General features: G+C 37.9%; 1 protein-coding gene across 4 annotated transcripts in view; it reads left to right on the top strand.

Annotated features, from left to right (window-relative positions):
* The first annotated feature begins 2,112 nt into the window (after positions 1–2,112).
* LOC149847484 (uncharacterized) overlaps positions 2,113–23,971 on the top strand; it is a 76,563-nt gene continuing 54,704 nt past the window's right edge. The window contains exons 1-16 of one of the 4 annotated variants that reach the window (XM_089997043.1): positions 2,113–2,285; positions 4,880–4,982; positions 5,897–6,014; positions 6,959–7,063; positions 7,192–7,248; positions 7,378–7,448; positions 7,705–7,804; positions 8,925–8,995; positions 9,160–9,260; positions 9,370–9,473; positions 9,567–9,620; positions 9,886–9,941; positions 10,098–10,136; positions 10,263–10,407; positions 11,172–11,353; positions 11,429–11,496. In XM_089997043.1, coding sequence (XP_089853169.1) covers positions 5,937–6,014; positions 6,959–7,063; positions 7,192–7,248; positions 7,378–7,448; positions 7,705–7,804; positions 8,925–8,995; positions 9,160–9,260; positions 9,370–9,473; positions 9,567–9,620; positions 9,886–9,941; positions 10,098–10,136; positions 10,263–10,407; positions 11,172–11,353; positions 11,429–11,496 — 1,231 coding nt within the window. In that variant the 5' untranslated portion in view covers positions 2,113–2,285; positions 4,880–4,982; positions 5,897–5,936. Of the gene's footprint in view, positions 2,286–4,879; positions 4,983–5,896; positions 6,015–6,958; positions 7,064–7,191; positions 7,249–7,377; positions 7,449–7,704; positions 7,805–8,924; positions 8,996–9,159; positions 9,295–9,369; positions 9,474–9,566; positions 9,621–9,885; positions 9,942–10,097; positions 10,137–10,262; positions 10,408–11,171; positions 11,354–11,428; positions 11,497–23,971 lie in introns of those variants that run through there. The other 3 variants (XM_089997045.1, XM_089997044.1, XM_089997047.1) reach the window with 3 other exon arrangements.

Genomic DNA, 23,971 nt, shown 5'->3' with positions numbered 1-23,971 from the left:
GGCTGACCAACTGGCTCTGGTAGGCCCATGATGTTGGTGAATTCGTCCAGAAGCAAAGTCATCTCTCTCCATGAAAACCAAAAGGTGTAGGTACGTGGATTCCATCATTTTGTTAGGGCTTGAATAAAATTACCATTGATAGTCTGCCTGCCCCCTACTGACGCCAGTTCCAATCCGCTATATTAGTAACAACAATAATGATAATAAAAAAATAACAATAATAATGATGGATAATGACAACAAAATGACTGTGAAAAAAACAAAACTTACTTCTTCAACAATTTTTTTCCTTAGACGTTATGATAATTTCAATACCCTGGTTTCTGTTTGGGCTTCTCCTAGCTCCCTGTCCTTATCTGCATAAAAAGAAAAGCTCGAGCACAACATTAAAATAAGATGTAACACAACCCAAAATACGTGCAACCTGTGAATGACAAAGAGACAACTAATCTTCATCATCTGGAATCCTAAAATTAGATCCCTCTAAAAAGTAAAGGAAGTCTCTAAAAATACAAACCCTCAAACAAGATAATGTAATTAGGAAAATGAAAAATGCAACTAAATTCTTCAATCGTGTAAAAAATAAGCAGAGCAAGAGCCCAATGAAAATGTCACCTTTAACTTTGTTCTCGAGTCGATCTGGATCATAGATGCTGACTTTTCTTCCTGCTCTTACTCTCGCTCTTGAATGACCCAAAAACCCTCAGAAACAACTTTGGCGTCTCGATGCCTGGATCATCCCCTATGTTCTGCAAGTCCGCCATTGGAAAACCTATAGAGAACCATGAGGAAACCTGAAAAATCCCTCAAACCTTCCTTAAAGCATCAAAATCGAATAAAACCCCCTAAAAATCCTATTTATCTTTTGAATCGTGGAGCATCCACAACTAGCGAACCACCATCTCGATCCACCCACACGCCAAACTCGTCGAAAATCAAAACCCTCCCTTGATGCTTTAACGAGAGAGATCCATTGAGAGAGAGGTCTTAGGCGAGGAACGCCTTTCTTGGTGCTCAAGATAGAGACATAGATCGATTGAGAGAGAGAAGAAAGGGCAAACCAGCTGAGCAAGGGATGCAGTCGATTAGACGACGCTCCCTCTCTGTCTCAAGCGATGAACCGACGATGGGTGAGTCCTCGAGCAGTGCTGAGAAGGAGAGTCGAGCAATGCGTCGGTGATGGTCCCGCCTCCTACAACCGTAGGGAGGAGAAAGAGGGGGGAGAGCCCATTTTGGTTAAAAGGACTTCAACCAAGAGAGGAGCGAGAGAGGGAGAGAGAAGAGACGAGAGGGATTCAAGAACCCTAAACTTTTTAAGTACTTGGCATTTACGCCGTTGGATCTAAACAAAATCCAATGGCATAAAACATTAAGTTAATTTAGCAGAAATTTCACTTAGCATGGACCCATTACTCTCTCTCTCTCTCTCTCTCTCTATATATATATATATATATATATATATATATATATATGTGTGTGTGTGTGTGTGTGTGTGTGTGAGAGAGAGAGAGAGAGAGAGAGAGAGAGAGAGAGAGAGAGAGAGAGAGAGAGAGAGAGAGAGAGAGAGAGAGAGAGAGAATGAAAACCTCTCTAATGGAAAATCTCTCAAACCTCTCAAATGAAAAATTTTTGGTGTTTTTTTTTCAAAATTAGTATGATTGATATACTATAAATTGACACTTGGACCATTGATTTTGGATAGAAAAAATGGTATATGGAACCTCAAAAATTTATGAAAATTGTATGTTGTTGATTTTAAAACTTATGAAAACCTATCCATGCATTGGGATCAAATGCTCTAAGAATTGATTCATGTAAAAACAAGCATATAGATATGTAGGATCAAAATTTTACAAAAAAACAACCAAAATCCAATAAAATGTTCATTGAAGAGGTTTGGGAGGGTTTTCCATTGGGGAGGTTTTTATTTCGCGTTTCGCAAAAGTTAGGTGTGTATTTGTAATATTTTAAAAGATAGGTTGTATTTGTAAATTTTTCTAAAAAAATAATCTTTGAAAAATTTGCTCGTTATTCAGGGATCGTTGGATCTGAAATGGGTTCGGGATCCGACCCATTTGTGGCCCGCTTGATAGGGAGAGAGTCGTGTACTTCGCGGGTAGGTTCGCTGAAGGGCTTAGACTGGCCCATAGCGAGGAGACACGAGGATCCCTTCCGTCTTCCGCCCGATCTCTCCTTGAGCAATCCCGAACTGTTCTGGCGATCCGTCCAATCCCTCGCCGACGGCAACTCCTCCGATCGCCTCCTCTCTTTCCGTTATTTTCTCGGTAATTTCTTTCCCTTCTCTTCCCGTGATCATCGACCAAACGAACGTAAATTTGTTGGAAATCAGGAAAAAACCCTCCGAATTCTTCTTAGTTTTTCTCCAGACTGAAAGGATTCCGAATTGAATAATATAGCATTGGATCGAGACATTTTCTCTACCCCACCAACAAGGGTAGTACAGGAATATTATTCTGTTGTCCATCGACTGGCCTGATCTTAAGCCCTCACTCACCTTCTGTGGATGAACCTTGCGGAGGAACCCTTATGTTTTTGTGGCATTGGATTCTCACCAAATTTGCGTTGCTCAAGCCCGACATTCTCCAGAATATTCTCGTGAAAGCGCGTTTCTGCATCCGATCCCTGGGAATTTCTTAGGGAAATTTTATTTTTTTAGGTCGATTTCTTGGGGTTTTCTTAGCTCTTCAATCCGCAAATTTGTGGAGTTTCAATGTGGGATACATCCGTCCTTTTAAATTTCTCTCTCTCTCTCTTTCTCTGGTTGGTGGGATGGAGCCTGTGGATGGAGTTAATCACAAAGATACCCACATCAATGGGAATTTCGCCATTCCTTTTGTTGGGAATTTAAACAATAAAGTATCAATTTTAAGAGGGTAATTGTAGAAATTTTCTTGTCTTCCAGAGTCTGACCCTCTCTCCTCAGTCGATGTTTTCAGGCAATCGTTTTTTGTTCCATTACCAAAAGAACTTTCGCGTGTTACCTAGCCAACATCAGATATTTATCGCGATATTTTTGAAAGAAGATTGTCCGTGCAAAAAATACTATATATTTAAAATATCACCTATTTTATAAGTTATAACATCGCCGTGTTATCACCATGTTGACATTATAAAAGCATTTTTTTTGTAAATTTTATATGCTATTCACTATATTTTTTTATGTTTATATACACCAATATTTCCTGTGATTTTTCAAAGAATTTAAATTGAGATTTTTTCTGGGGTTTTTTCTTTTTTTTTTATGAACAAGGAAGAACCCTCACCAGAAACGGGGTCACTAGAGGACCCGCCTCCCTGCAAGGTAAAACTTCGGGAACACCCAGCCTTACTTGCCCCAACCGTGTAAAAGCAACAGCAGCTCCATGTGGTAGCTGGGTTCGATCCCCGGCCTTCAGCTTGACACAGGACCTCGCTTACCACATGGGATATCACCTCGGTGATTTTTTCTGGGTTTTTTTCAAGAACGAGATTCTTGACATTATCCCCTCCACCCACTAACCCCCCCTCCTACATCCCCAGGCATGGTTAGGTGATTGAGCTAGCGTACTTTATAAAGTACTCAGGCCACACAAAGCACAGAAAATTGCTACAGAAAATTGCACTACTACTGTAGCAATTTTCTGTGTAAAACCCAAAACACAGAAAATCGCTGGGCATGTAGCGATTTTCTGTATTTTGTGGACAAAGTACTCGGGCCCGATCAATGGATTTGCTCCTGCTCTCTCTTTCGTTAGACAGTGTTTGGGTCATAGTTATTTATGCTACCATGTTTTCCAATATCTATGGTATTAATAGAAAAACAGGTGGACGAGATTATGGAGAAGATTACTCTCCAAATTGGCAAAGGGTCCTCAATGGTTTTACCAACGGTCTACCAATGTGTGTTTGGTGATGTGGGGGTTTTTTATTTTATTTTATCACAAAAGAAAAAGCCCAAGTATGAGCTCCAAGACACCTTAGCCTGACAAAAAAAAAAGGACTAATAAAGTCAGCAAATAATTGTGGGGACCTACTGTTTTTCAACTGGCTAATAAAGTCAGCAAATAATTGTGGGGACCTACTATTTTTCAACTGGCTTTTAAGGTCATAATGGGGCTCACCTACCAGTCATGTTTATTTTAAAACATTGTCTTAAAAGATGAGCCCACGAAAGTTCTGCTTATTTAGATAACTCATGCGTGTCACCAAGTTGGCGGGATGTGACGGGTTTGAATCTCAAAACGGTGCATTCTTCGTCGTGATACTGCTTTTGCATGTCACGGAAGAGGGTGCCGGCGTGCCGCCCCCTTCCGTGAATTTCTCTGCTCCGAAAATGAAATCGGACCACTTCACGGAAACAGTTTTTGCAGAAAACCCACCTCCAGTGTGTAGAATGGCACGCTCGTGGAGGGTTTTCTGCAGAAACGCAACGCATGGGGTTTGTGTTGTTACTGTGGGCCCTGCGGAAATATACGCCGGTCGATGAGTCTTTAAGAAAAACAACTCACTTTCCGTGACACACAAACGCACTCTAAAGCTCTGATCGGCAAGGAAAATTTGTTGTTTTCCTCCAACAAACTCAGCGAGGGCGACGGTTTTTCCCTGGTTAAAAAAAAAAAATTTGACAAACATCGTATCCAACAACTCGCTAGTTTTAAAGGGTAACAATAGTCAAATCCAACTAGTGCATAATGGCTTCAATGAAAAGTTATTAAGGCTTATAAGATGGCTTGGTCAAATCCTTGAACTTGTTTGCAATCCTGAACCTACCTTAGACCCAGTTCTACTTGGACTTGACTGGGTCAGGTGCCCGAGGGGTTGGTGTCGACCATCAGCAGAACCGTGATTGCATTATTTTTTGTTGTTTTTACCACTGCAGGGTCGCTCCGTGTGGCCAGCGGGGCGGTTGTGAGAGTGCTCAGATGAAGGCATTGGATCAAACCCATACCGGCGGCTTACGGGTGTGTCCCTAGCTTTCAGAGGTGGGCCCACGTAAGGCAGAGTGGTCGGAGAGCTCCACCCGGGGTTTTCCTCGCTTTGGCAAGAGTTTCTTACCATTAAAAACAATCTTTTGTTGTTCCTTTTTCACGATAAAGACTCGGATAATATTTGGTCATATTGATTTGACCATCCGAGTCACGAAGATGGCAATCTTGGTTGGGTCAGAAATTGAGCTGCTCACTGTTAGGCTTGGGTCAGAAATTGAGCTCGACAACTCATTTTGGTAAACTATCCGAGCACGAACATGGCAATCTTGGTTCGGATAGACTCATTTTACATATTATATACTTATATATTTTATACATATATTATACATATTATAATATATATATATATATATTATGTATTATATATATTATCAAGTTTAAAAAAGACTTTAAAAAAGCTTTTTTCAAGAAAATAAGCCAACTTGTGATCAGCTTGCCAAGCTCGGCTCGTGACGAGCTGATGAGCCCATGAGCCGAGCTCCAGCTTGAGCTGGGGTGTACCCTTGACGAGCTGAGCCCGAACAGCCCAAGCTCCACTCGTTTACCAGCCCTATGAGTAAGCTAGAAATCATATGTGCAGGTTGTGTTGATCAATTGGACCTCATAAATGGGTTTAGTACGATTCAAATGCTAGGAGCCAGCTTTTAGATCATGTATTTCCTTGCAAGTCAAACATTTCAACCATTTATACTTTATGGAATTAAATTCGTGTAAAGCATGTTTCTTACTAGTTAATGAGGTCATGTTCAATTTGCCGAGCTTATTTTGCGAGTTCCAATGAGCTCTTCACTAGCCTAACATGAGCGAGGCCACGAGGAGCTTTCTACTGCTGTTGCATGTCTGGAAGTATATCTGTTGACCTTTTCAATGGTAAAACTTACATCTTTTATTTATAATGTGTGCTGAAGTGCTGGTTGATTGGTTGAGAATTGAGTGGCCGGTGCCAAGATGGTGGGAAATGTTGGCGATGAAGAAGAGAGGCATCATTTTGTTAAGAGTTCCATGACTCAAACCAATGTTTCACAGGTATTCTTCTTATTTCACTATATAATTGCAAGGAAAAGGGTAGTGGTTCATACTTTATGTTCATATGAAAAGATAATTTTAGATATGAGAAGTTTTCCTATGAAAGTTTTTCTTTTGTTTGTGTGACGTGATCGAATTGAGAGAGAGAGGGGGAGCAGCTTGTCATGTTAGAATTTTTAAATTTTATGTGAAAAATTTTCTTTTGTTTGAAGTAACTGGAAAATTTGCACCTTTTCTTTTTCACTCACGTTTTCCCTATCATTTCCCCATTTTCAAATATGCCCTTAGTGTCAAAAAAGTCGCACAAATATCAACATTGTTATGGAAAATTTCAAGATGTTATTGCGATATTAACAGCTTTTAAATTTTAATTCTTTTATGTTCTTATATTTTACAAAAGTATACCGGGAAAATCATTTTTTTTATTTATCAGGAGATTTTCCCTTGCTGAGAGAGTCCCAGTACCAAGATTGTCACATTGAAGCTACATGTTTATAGTACCTCTTTGGGTTATCAAACTGGTGACAGAAAATGTGTTGCTGTGCCTTGTTTGATTGCATGAAGCTCATGCAGATCATGATGCATTCATTTTGACAAATACAGTGGTTAAAGGCCATGGAACAGAATATTTGTGTACTTTCCCTTTAAGAATGATAGCATATAAGGGGACATAACAAGGGAGTAAATTGATGTATCCCTGTTGGCAAAGCGGAACTTCAGAAAAGCTGATAAATTTGCTGAATTTTTCCTTATTTTTTCTACGAAGTTCATGTTTTCATCAGTTTCTTTGAGCTTTTCCGATGGCAACTTTTAATTTTTCTTCATGGTCCCAAAGAAGAAAAGGGTACAAGCATGGTCATAAGATTCTCTTATATTAACATGTTTCACGTAGCCCATGAACTATATACCACTTTCAGCTAGTCTGGACTCTTTTCTTGGTGCAGTTTGATCCAAGAATATCTGCCTCCTTGACTTGGCAGCGGAAAATAAATAGTGAGGATAATGCTCTTTCAGAATTCACTCTAAGATACGCAGAGATGCTGAAGATGGTAAATATTTCACCAGCTCTTTACTGTTTTGTCATTTTTGGTGCTATCTTACAGCACCTTTCTGTTGCTTTTACGGTGCATATCATCTGTTTTGGATGGTCTAACATAACTTCTTGAACTCATGGCAGGCTTCTCTAGGTCTGAGAATGTGGCGCCATGTTACAAGCGAAACATCAAAAGGACGGGTATCTAAACATGGGCAAAACCTTCTAGAACTGTATTTCATGGATATGTTTGATAACTGACCTAATTGAATTTTGGTTTGAAGAAACTCGACTAACAGCATGCCCTCCACTTTATTCTTGATTTTGCAGAAAACAGCAATTGATCCTTTCACTCCACGCAAAATCCTCACTTCCCAAGGAGTCCCACTTGGAGGCATTGGGTAGTTAACAAATTCTGATGGTTTATATGTTTTGCAGAATTTCAAATGGTTTAATATCTGATGGTATAGGCTCTTAATGTTTAAAAGGATACAGTAGCTGCGAATTTGACAGAACATGCCATTATACATATTGCCTCCTTTCAATGGCATGAGGGATTTCTGATTGTACTCCAGCAAAAAATCAGGAACTTTTTCCCTGAGTTTCATTTATTGTCAAATTCTTGCTTGCCTGAAAAATGGAAATGTCATCTTTTAGTGCAGGAAGTATTGGCAGAAATTATAAAGGTGAATTTCAACGGTGGCAACTCTTTCCTGGAGAGTGGGACGAAGCACCTGTCTTGGCAAATCAATTTTCAGTAAGCTATAAATTTTCTTGGTTACCTGTCCACTTCAAAGCTTTTTCATTGATGGACAAATAGCGTCAGGTGTATTAGTGAATCAGGTCAACTTCTATAATGGTGATTCTTTTTTTTTTCCTTTTCAATGTCAACGACTAAGCATGCTAGGATGAATTGTTGGTTTAGGGATTATTCCATCTAAATTCCCTTGTTCAATAATGTAAATCATCATGACACATTAAGTTGCTTTCTGATTGATTCTTGAAGAAAAATACCACTCAGTTTCTTAGCTTCTTTTAATATAATTTTACAGCAATTAGCCTCACCCTTTTTAGATGTTTTTTTTAAAATCATCCTTCTCAAGTGTTGATGTCGAAGCTAGAGAGAGAATTGCACTCTTATGGCTTTTTTCCCTTATCGATATTAATTATTTTGATTGAAAATGTTGGGACTTGTTTTTTTTCCCTTATTGCTAGATCCACGGATTAATGAGCTTGATTTTTTGCAATTAGTTACATATGAGCTTCAATTCTGAAGGCGCCAGCTACTCTGCAGGCTATGTTGTGTCTATACTGTTCTGAAGGGACGGGTTTAAATAATCTTTGGACTCATTTTCAAACAGAGTGCATATATTGGTACCACAAAATCTAGTTAAGGTATATCCGAGGGTAAAGAGATACTTATTTTATACCTGAAGCTGGTATATGATTATTTTATACCTAAAGCTGGTAATTATGATGTAGTTGAGTTATTTGGAACAATTGTACTGCTTGAAATATTTAGAGAAATGCATGGATTTTTAGTATATATTATATAAAAATCTTGATTTTCTATCGGCTTTCTGTGTTTTAATCTATGAGAAAGCTACAAGTTACACCTTGCCATGGTATTTCATATTTGAAAATACTTGATTTTGTTTTCAGTTTGTTATGTGTAAAACCATGATGTATGTTTTACTGTTACCTACTATTCTGATTCAATCTTCTTATTCTTGTTTCTGCATCTAATAAATGGTCCAGCTTCTTGCCACAGTGTATGTGCCATTGCCATTGGAAAATTTCGATTATCATAATGTTATGTAATCTAGGTTTTTTCCTGCTTCATCAAGTTGTTTATTGGAAGTCATTTCATTCTTCAGGTTTTCGTTTCCCGTCCAAATGGTCAAAACTTTTCCTCTGTATTGCATCCTGGATGCCCTGATTGGGTCAAGTAAGAACTGCTTTCTTTATTGGTGCTGTGGTGCTTCAAGAAGAAATCCTGATATGCACATAGGGGATACCATAGATGTTTCCCCTTTTTCTTATAGTAGTTTCTAGCTGGTTATGCAATTGCTTCAATAGCAGGTTCACTTATGTGGGTAACATGCATTGCAGAGAGGGTACTGATTCAGGGATTGGATCATGGGACTGGAAACTGAATGGGAAAAATTCTACTTATCATGCATTGTACCCAAGGGCATGGACTGTATATGAGGGTAATAGATGTCTCAATTTGGGAGCGGGGGAAAGGTGTGGAGCTGGGAGCTCATGGTTTACAAGCACCAAGATTCTATTGAGATTTTTATCTTTAACTTTCTGATGCAGGAGAACCTGATCCAGAGCTTAAAATAGTTTGCAGACAAATATCACCTTTTATACCACACAACTATCAAGAGAGCAGCTTTCCTGTTGCAGTATTTACATTCATGGTGTGAAAAAGAACTATCTTGTGTTGGATTTTGTGTTTCTGCTCCATACACTTATGGATGCTTATTGAGACACCATGTGTTGATTTTGTCCAGCTAACCAACTCTGGCAACAGTGATGCTGCTGTCAATCTGCTTTTTACATGGGCCGTAAGTTAACCATTTATAGTCATGTTAGAACTCTAGCCTAAGCATTGGAAAGTTTTGTGGCAGTTAACTGTAAAAAGAAAGAAATTCTTGTGTGGTTAAGCATGGTCATTTCTTATGATTATAATTGTAAACCTTTTCAGTGAAACAAAAGAATCAAGTGATGTGATTTATCCCCTTCATATTCAAAAGAATCAAAACTCTTTACACATGCTTGCAAGGGAAGCCATTACTAAACTTTTGCTCTAATTTTATGTTACCCGTTCAGAATTCGGTTGGTGGAGACTCTGAATTTTCTGGTGGTCATTCCAATAAAAAATTTGCGTAAGTCTATATTCTATATGCTTCTTTCTCTGCCACTATGCTTTCTTCCTAAGGATGATGCCATTTTGTCTATGATTAGTTTGCCAAATATCTCAAATTTTTTCCAAGATGTTTTTTCCCCAAATGCAGCTTTTTTTAAGTTTAATCTCATTGCAGGACAAAGAATGGCGTGAGTGGAGTACTTCTAAATCACAAGCAAGTTCCTTTCTTGATCTAAAATACTTGCCCTTCATATTGATCTACTTCATTGGATGTGTCATTTCTAAGGTGGATTGTCTCCCTTCCTTGCTATGTCCAACATTTCAAGTTGTTGCAATGCAGGACTGCCAATGGTCACCCACCAGTAACATTTGCAATAGCATCTCAGGAGACTGAAGCAGTACGAGTATCAGAGTGCCCTTGCTTCTTGATATCTGGTAATGCACAAGGCTTATCGGCAAGAGAACTGTGGCATCAAATCAAAAAGGTCAGATGGGTACTTTCTTGTGTTTAGGGCTATAGATATTTTAATTAGGTCTTAAAGAGTTATCTCTCAAAACTGGTTGGGAGCTGTTTATTTTTCTGAATGAAAAAAGTGTATTGCAATTCATTTTTTGAAACTTTTTGCTTGTAAGAAAACTAAAATAAAATAAATTCTTGCATCAATGCTTGCATGTCATGTCGATGTGCTGTAAACACATATTGCATGGGATCTCCAATAATTTATGAAGTTTCTTGTACTTCCTTTCCACTCATAGAAGTTAAGTTCGAGCATGGCCTTTTTTACTGTTTTCTTTTTCTTCTTGTTGGGGGGTGTGAGTTTATGGGATGTATCAACTCTAAATCTTATGGATTGTGTGGTCTTTCTTTTGTAGGCAGCTCTTGTATGATTTCTTCTGTTTCTTTGAAATGGTTTTTTAAGCAAATAATTTAGAAGATTATTGGCAAATAATTTGTAGATGTTTTACTCCACTAGTTTCTAGTTTCGTGGCGACTCGATTCTGTAGTAATGTGTAAGAAGATCTATTGGAGTTATCTATTAATCTATGAATGTCTTTTTCGTTCCTCTAGTTTCTAATTTGTGGCATCTCAGTGATTCGTGTCATTATGGCAAATTAGTTAGGTATATGCAAATTTAACAAGTATTTAGCTTGAGCATGCTTTCTTTTGCTGATACCTTGTTTTATTTTTATGTTCCTCTGATTTCTCCTTTGCCTCTTTTCTGTTTCTTCTCCTTTCTTTTCACTACAGTATGGATCATTTGATCAGCTTGTTCTTGACGGGAAGTTGATGCCTTCAGAGAGGGGATTATCTATTGGAGCTGCAGTGGCTTCCTCTGTGACTGTTCCATCCAATAAAGTTCGTACTGTTACATTTTCATTGGCATGGGCTTGCCCTGAAGCCAGATTTTCTGGTGGTAAGACGTATCATAGGTCAGTATCTTCGACTATGCAGCCAATATTACTACTGTTTGATGTTTATTGATGCTGAAGATGCTTTCTTGGCAGGCGGTATACTAAATTTTATGGTTTCAACGAAGATGCAGCCGCACACATTGCACATGATGCTATTCTTGGTAACTGTTATTGTTTCTTTTTAAATAGCTTCCTATTTATATTCGATTCTGACAACCAATGGATTTACTAAACGCTGTCTATTATGCAATTTAACCTTAAATTTTTAACAAATTAGGAGTTCTGTGAAAATGAATAGTTAACCATGAAGAAATCAGAACATGAAATAAGGGATGGAAACTGTTCTTGTTTTCAGTCCATTTTATTTCTTGAAGAAAGCTGGTTGCATAACTCTTGACATCTTTTACCTGCTGTGTTTTTGTGTATGCATGCTCTTGGTGGTGCCACCCAAAGCAATTCACCATGATGACATTTTTAAATTTATCATCTTCAATAAAAGTCATACATGTGGCAAGTAAGCAATCTCCCAAGATGATATCCGGAGATCTCTTTTTTGTGATTGATGTTGTATTTTTTCTATTCTATCAATAGCACATAACGTCAGCTTGACTTTGCCAGCATGCAGTATAAGAAAAAAGTAAAGAAGCAGCATGATATAAAGCTAAATAAATGGTTAAATATCTCCTCGTGCAGATCTTCCTCTAATTGAATCTATGAAATTTTTTGAGAAGGGGAAATATTGTGCACAATCATAGTAGCTTACCAATTCATCAAGCATTGCTTTGGGGGATATGTATATAAGCAGCGGCATCACTGAAGAACTGTCTCGTTGCGATCCTCCTCCATTGGGGAATGGTGTTGGACCTTCTGGCCCAGGGCCTCCTCAATCGTGGGCAAGTGTTGTGAACTTGTCTTCGTCCACGCCTATGGAGGATGCTGGATTTTCCATTGAGGAAGTTGAAGGGCAACGCGCGGTGGTCATAGAGGACGCTACTTACAATAGCATGCATGTTCCATTCAATTGGACTCTGTTGGCTGGGTTAGCAGGAGATACTCAGGCAAAATGTCTGGATAATCCTTTCATTTGGGAAATTATGGCTGCATATGTCAGACATACGATTTACAGCCATAATGGGTTGTTTTTTTAAGGCCTCTTTGAAGGATGACATGATGACCATTATGCGCCGTGGTGAATGGAAGGTCTCAGGTCGGACTCTTGTGACGAGTAGGTGGCAGCCGGGTATGCTGTTCAAATTGGAAAACAATGTTGTGAATAGCGTTGAGGCGTAGTGAGGCATAAGACCTGCTCATGAAGTGAGTCATAAGCCTTGAGGAATAAAGCATATGCTTCACAAAAAATATTAAAAAAATTGACCAAATAAAAATAAAGATGCATAATTTATGTACTAATAATGGATAATTGGACATTAAGGACAATATAATACTATATACAACATATATATTCTACATATTTGTATAGAGGACAACATGATGTTATATATGATATATTTGCGATATATCATATATCATACATATAAAAAACAGAATTACATATTTCAGTAGAGGACAGCATGGTATAAAAATAGAGACACAGAAATCATGCACACACATGAACGTATGTAGACACTACACACCACACATACAAACAACATGCCACTCAAAGGCATAAACATTGTATATTCACCTACACACACACACACACACACACACACACACACACACACACACACACACACACATATATATATATATATATATATATATATATATGCAACAACATACATGTTAAATTATGTAAATCAAACTTGTTATTTTCGTATATATATTTTATATATATATATATATATATAAGGTAATACATATACATATATTATATATATGTATATGTATCTACCTATTATATATATAAAATATATATATTTCTGTCTTTAGTCTTAGGGGTAGTTTAGGCATTTTACACATATTCATTTTCGTGAATATGTTTTGTATTTTCTTTCTTTCTTTCTTTTTTCTTTTAATAAAGCTCTTGTACTCACCTTGGGAGGGGCCCAACACACTAGTCGTTGGACCCCTCCAACGGATGTGACCGTTGGAGGGGCTCCAACGACTATGTGGAGCCCCTTCCAAGGTCTCCTTATGCCCTATAAATATGGGCACTCCCTCTTGTATTCTCTAAAGGTTTTCCGGGATTATTGCCCAACCTTTTATTGTTTATGAAACTTATGAGTGCATTTGCACATTTGTGATTTCGTGCTTTTGTGCTTTTGTGCTTATGTGCACAAGTGTTCCAAGTGTTCTTGGTGTGCGTATGTTCACACATTTATTCTCAAGAATATTGTTCTATCGATTATAGTATCTTGTTGAAGATACTTTTACATGGTATCAGAGCTTCGTTGAAGAACAAGAATTGTGATTCTCCTCCGTTTAAGTACCTTGAAAAGCGTGTCTTCAAGCTTTTTGAGATTGAAGTGGATCATCTTCTTCGGGCAATATTTTAGAAGCCTCTTTTATCAAGAAAGACGTGAAAAATACTTGAGGTATGTATTATTTCTTGTCTTCTTTCCTCTCTAATGGGCGAAAAAGACTCCCATTTCTCTCTCGGGTTTAAGCTTAATGGCTCAAACTATCATGTTTGGGCCGGTAATATGGAAGCCCATATTAAAGGAAAGGGGCTTTGAGGTTACATTCATGGATCAATACCGGAACCGGAACCGGAACCCAAAATCACCATCATTGAATGAGGGGATATTAAGATCCTTGAAGGGGATGAAAGACAAAAGGCTCTTGAAGAATATTCTAAAAAGCATAATGATTGAGAAATGAAGAACTTCAAAATCTTATCTTGGATTTTTTCATCCGTTGAGACCAAGATAAACGCCAATATCATCAAATTTAAAAAAGCTTCCGAAGCTTGGTTGTATCTTGAGAGAATGTACACTTCAAAAGACTTATCTCAAAGTACTTTCTCCAAAAGAGGGCTTTGACCCTCCAACAAAATGAAATGACCATTCGGGAGTACTTTGCCGAATTATCCTCTATTTGGGACGAGCTTGCCGTCCTTGAACCAAAATGGAGTGGAGAAGCAATCGAATTAAGGCACAAACAACTTGAGGAAGATCGATTCTTCAATTTTCTAAATGGGCTTAAACCCGAATTTGAACAAGTTCGGTCCTCTCTTCTCTCCTCTTTCACATCTCCCTCACTTGAAGATGTAATCACCAAGCTAAGTGGTGAAGAAACCCGTATGGGGATTAGCAAGAATAATCCTAGCATTCTTGTTACCTTTTCTACTCAAGAAGATGGTGAAATGGTTAATGCCGTGTCAAGACCGGGGAATAACGTGAAGACTTATAGACCTCCTCATTTCAAGAACCAAGGTCAAGGAGGAAATGATCGGTATGGCAAAAGAGACTATAGCAAATTGAATTGCCACTTTTGTAAAGAACCAGGACATATCAAACCTGTGTCCTAAATGGAAGAAATTAATTGCAACGGCTTTGGCATCCCAAGCAGAAGAACAACCTTCATCATCAAGTGAGTCTCTTTCCCTTCAACAAATCGTAGAAGCATTGCAACCTCTTCTCAAGGGAAGCGTTTCCGGAGCGGCCATGTCATCTTCTTCCCCCGGTAAGACATCTTGGCTTTTAGATTCCGGGGCATCCTTTCACATGACCCCAAGCACTTGCTCTCTTTCAATTTTTTTTAAAAATTCTCTTCCATCCTTTGTCTCAACCGCGGATGGTACACCTCTTGAGATTAAATGAATAGGCAATTTTGAAAGACAAGGCTTCTTTGTTCCAAAAATTCGTCTTATCCCAAAACTTAATCTAAATCTTCTTTCCGTCTCTCAACTCTCGGACCATGGTTGCGATATAAAATTCTCTTCTAATAAATGTTGGATACAGGATCGCCACTCCGGGAGATTGATTGGAGAAGGCTCTAGAAGAGGAGACCTCTACTATGTTGATTTTCTTCAAGTTCCCAAGAGTCAATTTTGTAATGTTGTTCAAAACAAATATATTCATGTATGGCATAAGAGATTGGGTCATCCCAATATTGTTAAAATCTCCTATTTGCCTTTTATTAAACATCTTTGTAAAAGTGATTTTCTATGTAATGAATGTATTCTTGGGAAAATGAAAAGTTTGCCTTTTCCTCAAAGATCCATGTTTACGACAAAACCATTTGAAATTGTCCATTCCGATGTATGGGGTCCGGCTCCTGTAATGTCAAAAAGAGGATTTTCATACTATGTGATTTTTGTGGATGACTACACTAGGTTTTGTTGGATCTATTTTCTTAAACATAAACATGAAGTTTTTTCAACTTTTAAAAGTTTTCATATGATGATTTTAAATCAATTCAATGGATGCCTAAAAATCCTCAGGTCCGACTCTGGGGGAGAATACCTCTCAAATGAATTCAAAAGTTATCTTGAAAATTTTGGTATTCTTCACCAAAAATCTTGTCCGAAACCCCCCCAACAAAATGGGTTAGCCGAACGAAAGCATAGGCACATCATTGAAACAATTAGGACTTTACTCATTTCACAAAACATTCCAAAGAATCTCTGGGCTGAGGCAGCCCTTACCTCTGTCTATCTCATAAACAGACTTCCGTCGAAAAATTTAAGCAAAATTTCTCCCTTTGAAAAATTATACGAAAAGGAACCTGATTATAGCAGGTTAAGGGTCTTTGGGTATAAATGTTTTGTCCTTACTGATAAGAATGACAAACTTTCTCCTAAGGCCATTCCTTGTGCCTTTCTTGGCTATTCTAAAACCCTTGTCAAAAGTGATAAATTGTATGTTTCCAGAAATGTGAGTTTTTTGGAAAATCTTAGTGGATTCGAACATTGTGAATCTCATAATGAGAATATGGATTATTCTTTTCTATTTGATTTACTAAATAAAGACGATGACACTAATGATAATGAGTCAGATCAAAGTAACTCAAATGAATTTGAAACTGAGGAAAACATCCCCTTGCTCCCTTCATCACATCACCATATTGATAAAGGATTACCTAGAGACCCTATCACCTATACTCATAGAGATCAAAACAACTTTAGAAGTGCTCTTGAAAGATATGATGATGCGAGTCCAAGTGCTCCTCAGAGCAAAGTGATCCCTCGTAGAACCGAAAGAAGTAGAAAGACTCCTTCTAGGTTCATTTCCTATGACTCTTTTTCACCTAAATATAGGGTCTGTCTTAGTGCCATCCACTCTTATATAGAACCTAGAAATTTCGAAGAAGCACAAAAGTGCCCTGAATGGATTAGTGTAATGAACAATGAACTTGAAGCTCTGAGAAAAGCCAAAACTTGGGAGTTTCAAAATCTTCCTAAAGGTAAGAAAACAATAGGGTGCAGATGGGTTTTCAAAGTAAAGACTAAAAGTGATGGATCCCTTGAAAGATATAAAGCTCGATTGGTTGCAAAAGGATATAGTCAAGAGTATGGTATTGACTATGAAGAAACTTTTGCTCCTGTAGCCCGGATGGTCACTGTTCGATGTCTTATAATCGTTGCTTCTATCAACAAGTGGAACATCTATCAAATGGATGTTAAAAATGTTTTTTTAAATGGCGATTTAAACGAAGAAGTTTATATGGATGCTTCACATGGAATGGAGACTTCCAAGGGAAAGTGCTTCGCCTTCAAAAAGCACTTTATGGTCTAAAACAAGCCCCCAAGGCTTGGTATGATAGGTTTAACTCTGTAATGATTGAAAATGGTTTTTCCTCTTGCTTTATTGACACTTCTCTATTTGTTAGAAAATCCAATGCAGGGATTGTGATTTTATTATTATATGTTGATGATATGCTCATCACTGGGAGTGATTCTAACGGGGTTAAGAGTATAAAATCTATCTTGAAAGATAAATTTGAAATGTCTGATTTGGGTTTTCTAACTTATTTTTTGGGGATCGAAGTAGCATACTCCCTTAGAGGATATTTTTTATCTAAAACTAAACTTGCTTCTGAGATCACTGACAGGTCAGGTATTACAGATGAGAAGCTTTGTGAAACCCCTGCAGTAGTAGGGGCAAAAATGAAAATTGATGATGGGGTTCCTCTTTCGGATCCTACACCCTACAGGCAGCTTGTAGGATCTTTGATGTATCTGAGTATTACCCGACCAGATATATCCCATGCAGTCCATACTGCAAGTCAGTTTCAGCATGCGCCTACATCAGTTCACATGAGTGCCATCTTGCGAGTCGTAAGATACATAAAGGGTACTCTAAATAAGGGAGTTTTTCTGTCCTCTTCTTCCGATTTAAAATTAATTGCTTATACTGACTCTGATTGGGGAGGCGACCCAAATAACCGTCACTCTACCACTGGTTTTTGTGTGTTCTTAGGAGACTCACTAATCTCATGGAGATGCAAGAAGCAACAAAAGGTGTCGCTCTCCTCAACTGAAGCTGAATATCGTGCTATGGCAACTACTACCATGGAGATTGTTTGGATTCATCAACTGCTGGAAGACATGGGGATCACAGTAGAAGGGCCTATCAAGCTGTGTTGCGACAACAAGAGTGCAATCTACATTGCAAAAAATCACACCTTTCATGAGCGGACTAAACACATCGAAATGGACTGTCACTATGTTCGTGAAGCATATCTCCGAGGAGTCATTGATCTTCCTTATGTCACGTCCGAATATCAGTTGGCAGATTTCTTTACTAAAGCCTTGTGTGCTCCGCGGTTCAACTTCCTTCTTGGCAAACTATCGGTCATCTTGCCCTACGTTTGAGGGGGGTGTTAAATTATGTAAATCAAACTTGTTATTTTCGTATATATATTATATATATATATATATAATGTATATGTATCTACCTATTATATATATATATAATATTTCTGTCTTTAGTCTTAGGGGTAGTTTAGGCATTTTACACATATTCATTTTCGTGAATATGTTTTGTATTTTCTTTCTTTCTTTTCTTTATTTCTTTTTTCTTTTAATAAAGCTCTTGTACTCACCTTGGGAGGAGCCCAACACACTAGTCGTTGGACCCCTCCAACGGTCACATTTGTGACCGTTGGAGGGGCTTCAACGACTATGTGGAGCCCCTTCCAAGGTCTCCTTATGCCCTATAAATATGGGCACTCCCTCTTGTATTCTCTCAAGGTTTTCCGGGATTATTTCCCAACCTTTTATTGTTTATGAAACTTATGAGTGCATTTGCACATTTGTGATTTTGTGCTTTTGTGCTTATGTGCACAAGTGTTCCAAGCGTTCTTGGTGTGCGTATGTTCACACATTTATTCTCAAGAATATTGTTCTATCGATTATAGTATCTTGTTGAAGATACTTTTACAATACACACATATTACACTCATCTACATTTACATATACACTACAGTGACACACATACAATCACTATACACTATAGCAATACACTCAACCAGTCACACAATCCACATACAAACACCTACACATGTTAACATATATATATCTTTTGTAATACCTACTAGGAGCAAATTAGTCTTTTCACTTGTAAATATGCATGTCCATTAGATACTTTTTTTTGTTTTTTATTAATTTTTGTTTTCTTTTTTTTCTTTATTTTTTCATTTTGCTTATGGGCCCACATAAGAACTGTTGGGATCCTCTCCAATGGTCACAAATGTGACCATTGAAGGGGCTCCCAACGACTCTATGGGAGCCCCTTTGCTTTGATTTGTTGTATAAATAAGGAGACTTGCAACTTGTTCCACCACAATGAAATGCTTGTAAAGGCATTTTCAATAAGAGATTATTTATATTTGTAAGCTCTCTCTCATATTGTGTGTGTTTGTCACTTGCCACTTTGTGGCCTATTTTGCCCATTAGTGACTTCTTGCTTGTATGCTTGTGCATCTCTTGTAGTCACTTTGTGACATTGTTCTTTTCACTAGTGTTTCATTACATGGTATCATAGCCACTAGGTATTGGAAGTACTATTGGGACTACTCTCTCTTATGTTTGAGTGGTATTGAGATTCATACATTTGTTCTTATTTAACTCCTTCCACAATGGTGGACAAAGATGCAAAGATCGACCTTTTATTCAAATTAAATGGGATCAACTATAGAATGTAGGCGGCCGTTATGGAAAACAACCTCAAAGGTAAGAAACTTTGGGGATATGTATGTGAAACCATTCCAGAACCACAATTGAAGCTCACCAAAGAGGAGAATGAAGAAAAAGCCTTGAGTGCTGAAGAAAAGGCCAAAGTTATTCAAGAATATCAATCTAAAGTTGAATATTGGGAAAGTGAGCATGCCAAAATATTTATATGGTTCATGAATAACGTAGAACTCAAGATTTATGCTAATCTAGCCAAATTAAAAAAGTAAACGAAGCATGGTTCTTCATGAAAGGTATGTACGCTCAAACGGACCTTGCTAGGCACTTCTTTTTATAAAAAAAAAGAGGAACCAAGCAAGGAGATATGAGTATTAAAGAATATTATAGTACTCTATCGCCTCTATGGGATGAACTTGCTCTCCTCGAACCACAATGAGAAGTATTGCCATGAGGCAAGAGCAAATTAAGAGATTTTTTCAATTTATTTATGGGCTTCATCCCGAATTTGAACAACTAAGATGATCCCTTCTTTATAGGGCTTCTACTCTTCTTGGTGAAATCGTTGCCGACTTATGCCAAGAAGAAACTCGCTTGTTTCTTAAAAAGGACTTTGATGAGGTCCATGCGATATTTAAACCGGAAAATAACATGAGGATATATAAACCTCCTCATTTTTTACAAACTAACAATGGTGGAGGAAGAACCGGGTCATCTTAGACCGGATTGTCCTAAGCTTAAAAAGAAGGTGGCTTCCGTTGGAGATAGTCCAAGTAATTCAAGTGAAGAATCAAAGAGAGATGGAGACATAAAGGACTCCATTACTCAACTTATGAAAACTCTTAAACAATTCATGATAATAAACTCTTCCACACCTTCCACATTTTGTGCCGCGATCTCATTAACTTCCGATATGTCCTCTTGGATCCTTCATTCGGGTGCCTCCTTTCATATGACTCAAAATACATCTCTTTTATCCAAACCAAGTCTTAATTCTTTTGAATCATTCGTTTCCACAGCCAATGAAACATTATTAGTGTAACACTCCTAAAAATCCAACCTTTTAAAACTTTCCGAAACCCCAAATTTTTAGAAAAATTTAAAACTTTTTATTTATATAAACAATTCACATGGTTCTCGAAAGTAATATGCCAACAAGTTCATCTATGACCACATTCCAACCATTTCAAATACTAGATGACCCACCTAAGCACAAGCGTGAGTGTATATTAGCCTCTCAATATCAGATCCAGTACAAAATCATCCATAGACACAACTTGATTGAGACTATTACTCTAAGGGCTTCTCACATGTAAAAAACAAAATGTGAAAGACAAAACGTATAAAGATTTAAGATAATTGAGGAGTTACATAATGATTTAAAGTTCTAAACTATATACAAGGACATAAAAAGAATGAAATGACAAAATTTAAAAATGTTCTCATTCCAAAATATTATACTTCTTTAAATATAACGATTCAGACAAAAAGTAAAATTTACACAAGTTTTTAACCATCTCAAACTTTTGCCTGATCCCTCCAAGAATTGTAGTAGGTAAGAGTGGAGCCTTCAGACGCACAGCAACCCGCGCTTCGCTTCAATGCTCTATGAGGTCATCTGTAATATTGTAGGGCATCAACCACATGCCCTTAGGAAACTAAAACTAAACTTGAAGAATGCAATTCAAGTTAAAATGATGCAATCAAGTGTAATTCCCGTCATTTAAAAAATGAGAGACAAGGGAATCTACATCATAATAAGAACATGACATTCAATCACATAAATCATCATTCATCTCATGGCATTCATAATTACATCACTTGTATGCATGCAAACTCAAAATCATTTTCATTTTCATTCATGACATTTAATTTCATAACCATTCATATACATGATAATCATTTGCATAATAGTATGAAACTACCAATTCATAGCATACTCCAAAGTGAAGTAAAAATGCAATCTATCATGCAATGCCATCATTCAGCTCAAAAGAAACATGATTATGTCCAACTTATGACTATGACATGCATTATTTCAATTATAAATTTACATGTCATTTATAAGAACATTTATGTACTTTGCATTTAAATATAATAATGGAACATGTTCTATCTCGACCCTTCCTATATGCTACACACACAAGCACCTCATGTACATCATCCAAGCCTTGACTTGTATCAACAGGTCAAATCACATGACCAAACATAAACATGTCTTTTTCATTCACATGTAACAAATTCATATGCAATGATCATGCAAAATCTTAAAAGTCTCTACATGTTCACAATATATGATTATACATACGAAAGCAGTTATCCTAAAAATCTAATTAATTGTTTCTCTTGCTTATTCAAACCTATCTGGTACAAAAGAGGGTATAGACATCCAGAAACAATCATAGGAGTATTCATTATTCTTTGTATTTTTTATTGTTCTCCTATGACTTAACTGGTTCTTTCACGAGCGATTCAACCTTGCAATGCAACGGTTGGGAGAACGGACTCATGGTCCCAGGTTTTGGCCTACGCCAAACCAAAATCGCCGGCAAAAAATCAGGCATGCATCCCTAACTCTACAGCAACAATTAGGGGAACGATTCACCCGAACGAACCTTCACGGCCGGTGGAAAAGAAGGCCCCGACAGTGGCTGGAGCACCCAACAAAGAGAGGGATTTGAGTGAGGAGCGATGAACGGGAGCGACGCACGAAACCCCAGTGGTGGGGCGATGGAGACATGCGACGAACAGGAGAAGACGACCTCACTAGGTCTTCGACAACGATTGAAGAGGGTTATGGTAATGGCTACCCTCCAGTCGGTGCTCGAACGGGGAACAAAGTGAGTCCCGATGACGGCGACAGAACCTGGTGGTGTTCCCGCCAACACTCTAACAGAGAAGAAACATAGGAGAAAGGAGGGGAGACGAAGAGGAATACAAGGGAAAGAAGAAAAGAGGGAGGAGGAGGAAACATCAACGAGGTAGGGCAGTGATGGCACCCGACTCCAACCAGTTTTCGAACAGGGAAAGGAAGGAGGAAGATGGTTTGGAAGCTGTGCACAGTGAGGGAAAACAAAAGAATGGAAAAAAGGGTTCACATTAGGTTTTACGGGGGTGAAACGTCGGTCTAGATCGAACCCGCTTCGGGTCGGGATCGGACCCCATTCTGGTTTGGTTCAGGCCCACCCCGAGGAACCTAAATAACTAAATAAAAAAAACAATTTATACAATACAAAGAGAAAAGAAAATCTATATAATGAAATAAATAAAGTAAACAAAATAAAAATAACACTAAAACTAAGACTACTTGGTGGTTCATAGTCTTAACTTAGACGAAATTTGGTTCTTAAACAATACAACAACAACAACTATGCCTTCATCCCAAAACAATTGGGGTTGGCGATATGAACCAAAAAAGAAAATCATTCTGGGTCTTCCACATGAATCCTTCTCCTCCAATCATTTCTATCCAATGTCATGTCCTCGGTGAGGTTAAAAGCATTCATATCCTTTCTTATCATCTCCATCCAAGTCTTCTTAGGCCTATCCCGACCTCTTTTAGCTAATATATTTTCCCATTTCTCCATCCTTCTAACCGGAGCATCATTAGGCCTTCGCCGAATATGCCCAAACCATCGTAAACGATTCTCACTCATCTTATTTTCAATGGATGCAACGCCTACCTTCTTACGTATTTCCTCGTTCCGAATCTTATCTTTTAGTGTATTTACACACATCCATCGAAGCATACGTATCTTAGTTATACCCATTTTTTGAAAATGCTGTCTCTTGGCAGCCCAACATTCCGTACCATATAGTAAAGCGGGTCTAATTGTCGTCCTATAAAACTTTTCCTTCAACCGCAATGGCATTCTACGATCGCACAACACTCCAGTTGCACTTTTCCATTTCATCCACCCAACCTTAATCCTATGATTTACATCTCCATCAATTTCTCCATTCTTTTGAATGATAGATCCCAAATATTTGTAACAGTCATCCACCGCTATTTCTTGCTCACCAAGATTCACTACACTCTCATCACTACTTCGTTGCTTACTAAACCGACATTCCATATATTCTGTCTTACTCTTACTCAACTTAAAACCTCTAGCTTCCAATGTCTGTCTCCATAATTCTAACTTAGCATTAACCCCAACTCTAGACTCATCAATCAAAACAATATCATCAGCAAACAACATACACCACGACACATTTTCTTGAATTGATCTCGTAAGCTCATCCATCACTATAGCAAATAGGAAAGGGCTTCAAGCAGATCCTTAATGTAACCCAACCGTTATAGGAAAATTGGTTGTCACCCCTCCACAAGTGCGGACATTGGTTACTACTCCTTCATACATATCTTTAATTATACTAATTTACTTGAGAGAAACACCTTTCTTCATCATTGTTCACCAGAGAACGTCCCTAGGTACTCTATCGTATGCCTTCTCCAAATCAATAAAAATCATATGCAAATCTTTGTTCCTCTCTCTATATCTCTCAATAAGTTGTCTAAGAAGATGTATAACTTCCATAGTTGATCTTCCAGGCAT

Source organism: Nuphar pumila, chromosome 2 (genome assembly GCF_984573655.1).
Source record: "Nuphar pumila chromosome 2, dmNupPumi1.hap1.1, whole genome shotgun sequence".
In the NCBI taxonomy this organism is placed as follows: domain Eukaryota; kingdom Viridiplantae; phylum Streptophyta; class Magnoliopsida; order Nymphaeales; family Nymphaeaceae; genus Nuphar; species Nuphar pumila.
Note: the sequence above shows the minus strand (reverse complement) of the source record. Positions and strands in the feature narration are given on the sequence as shown.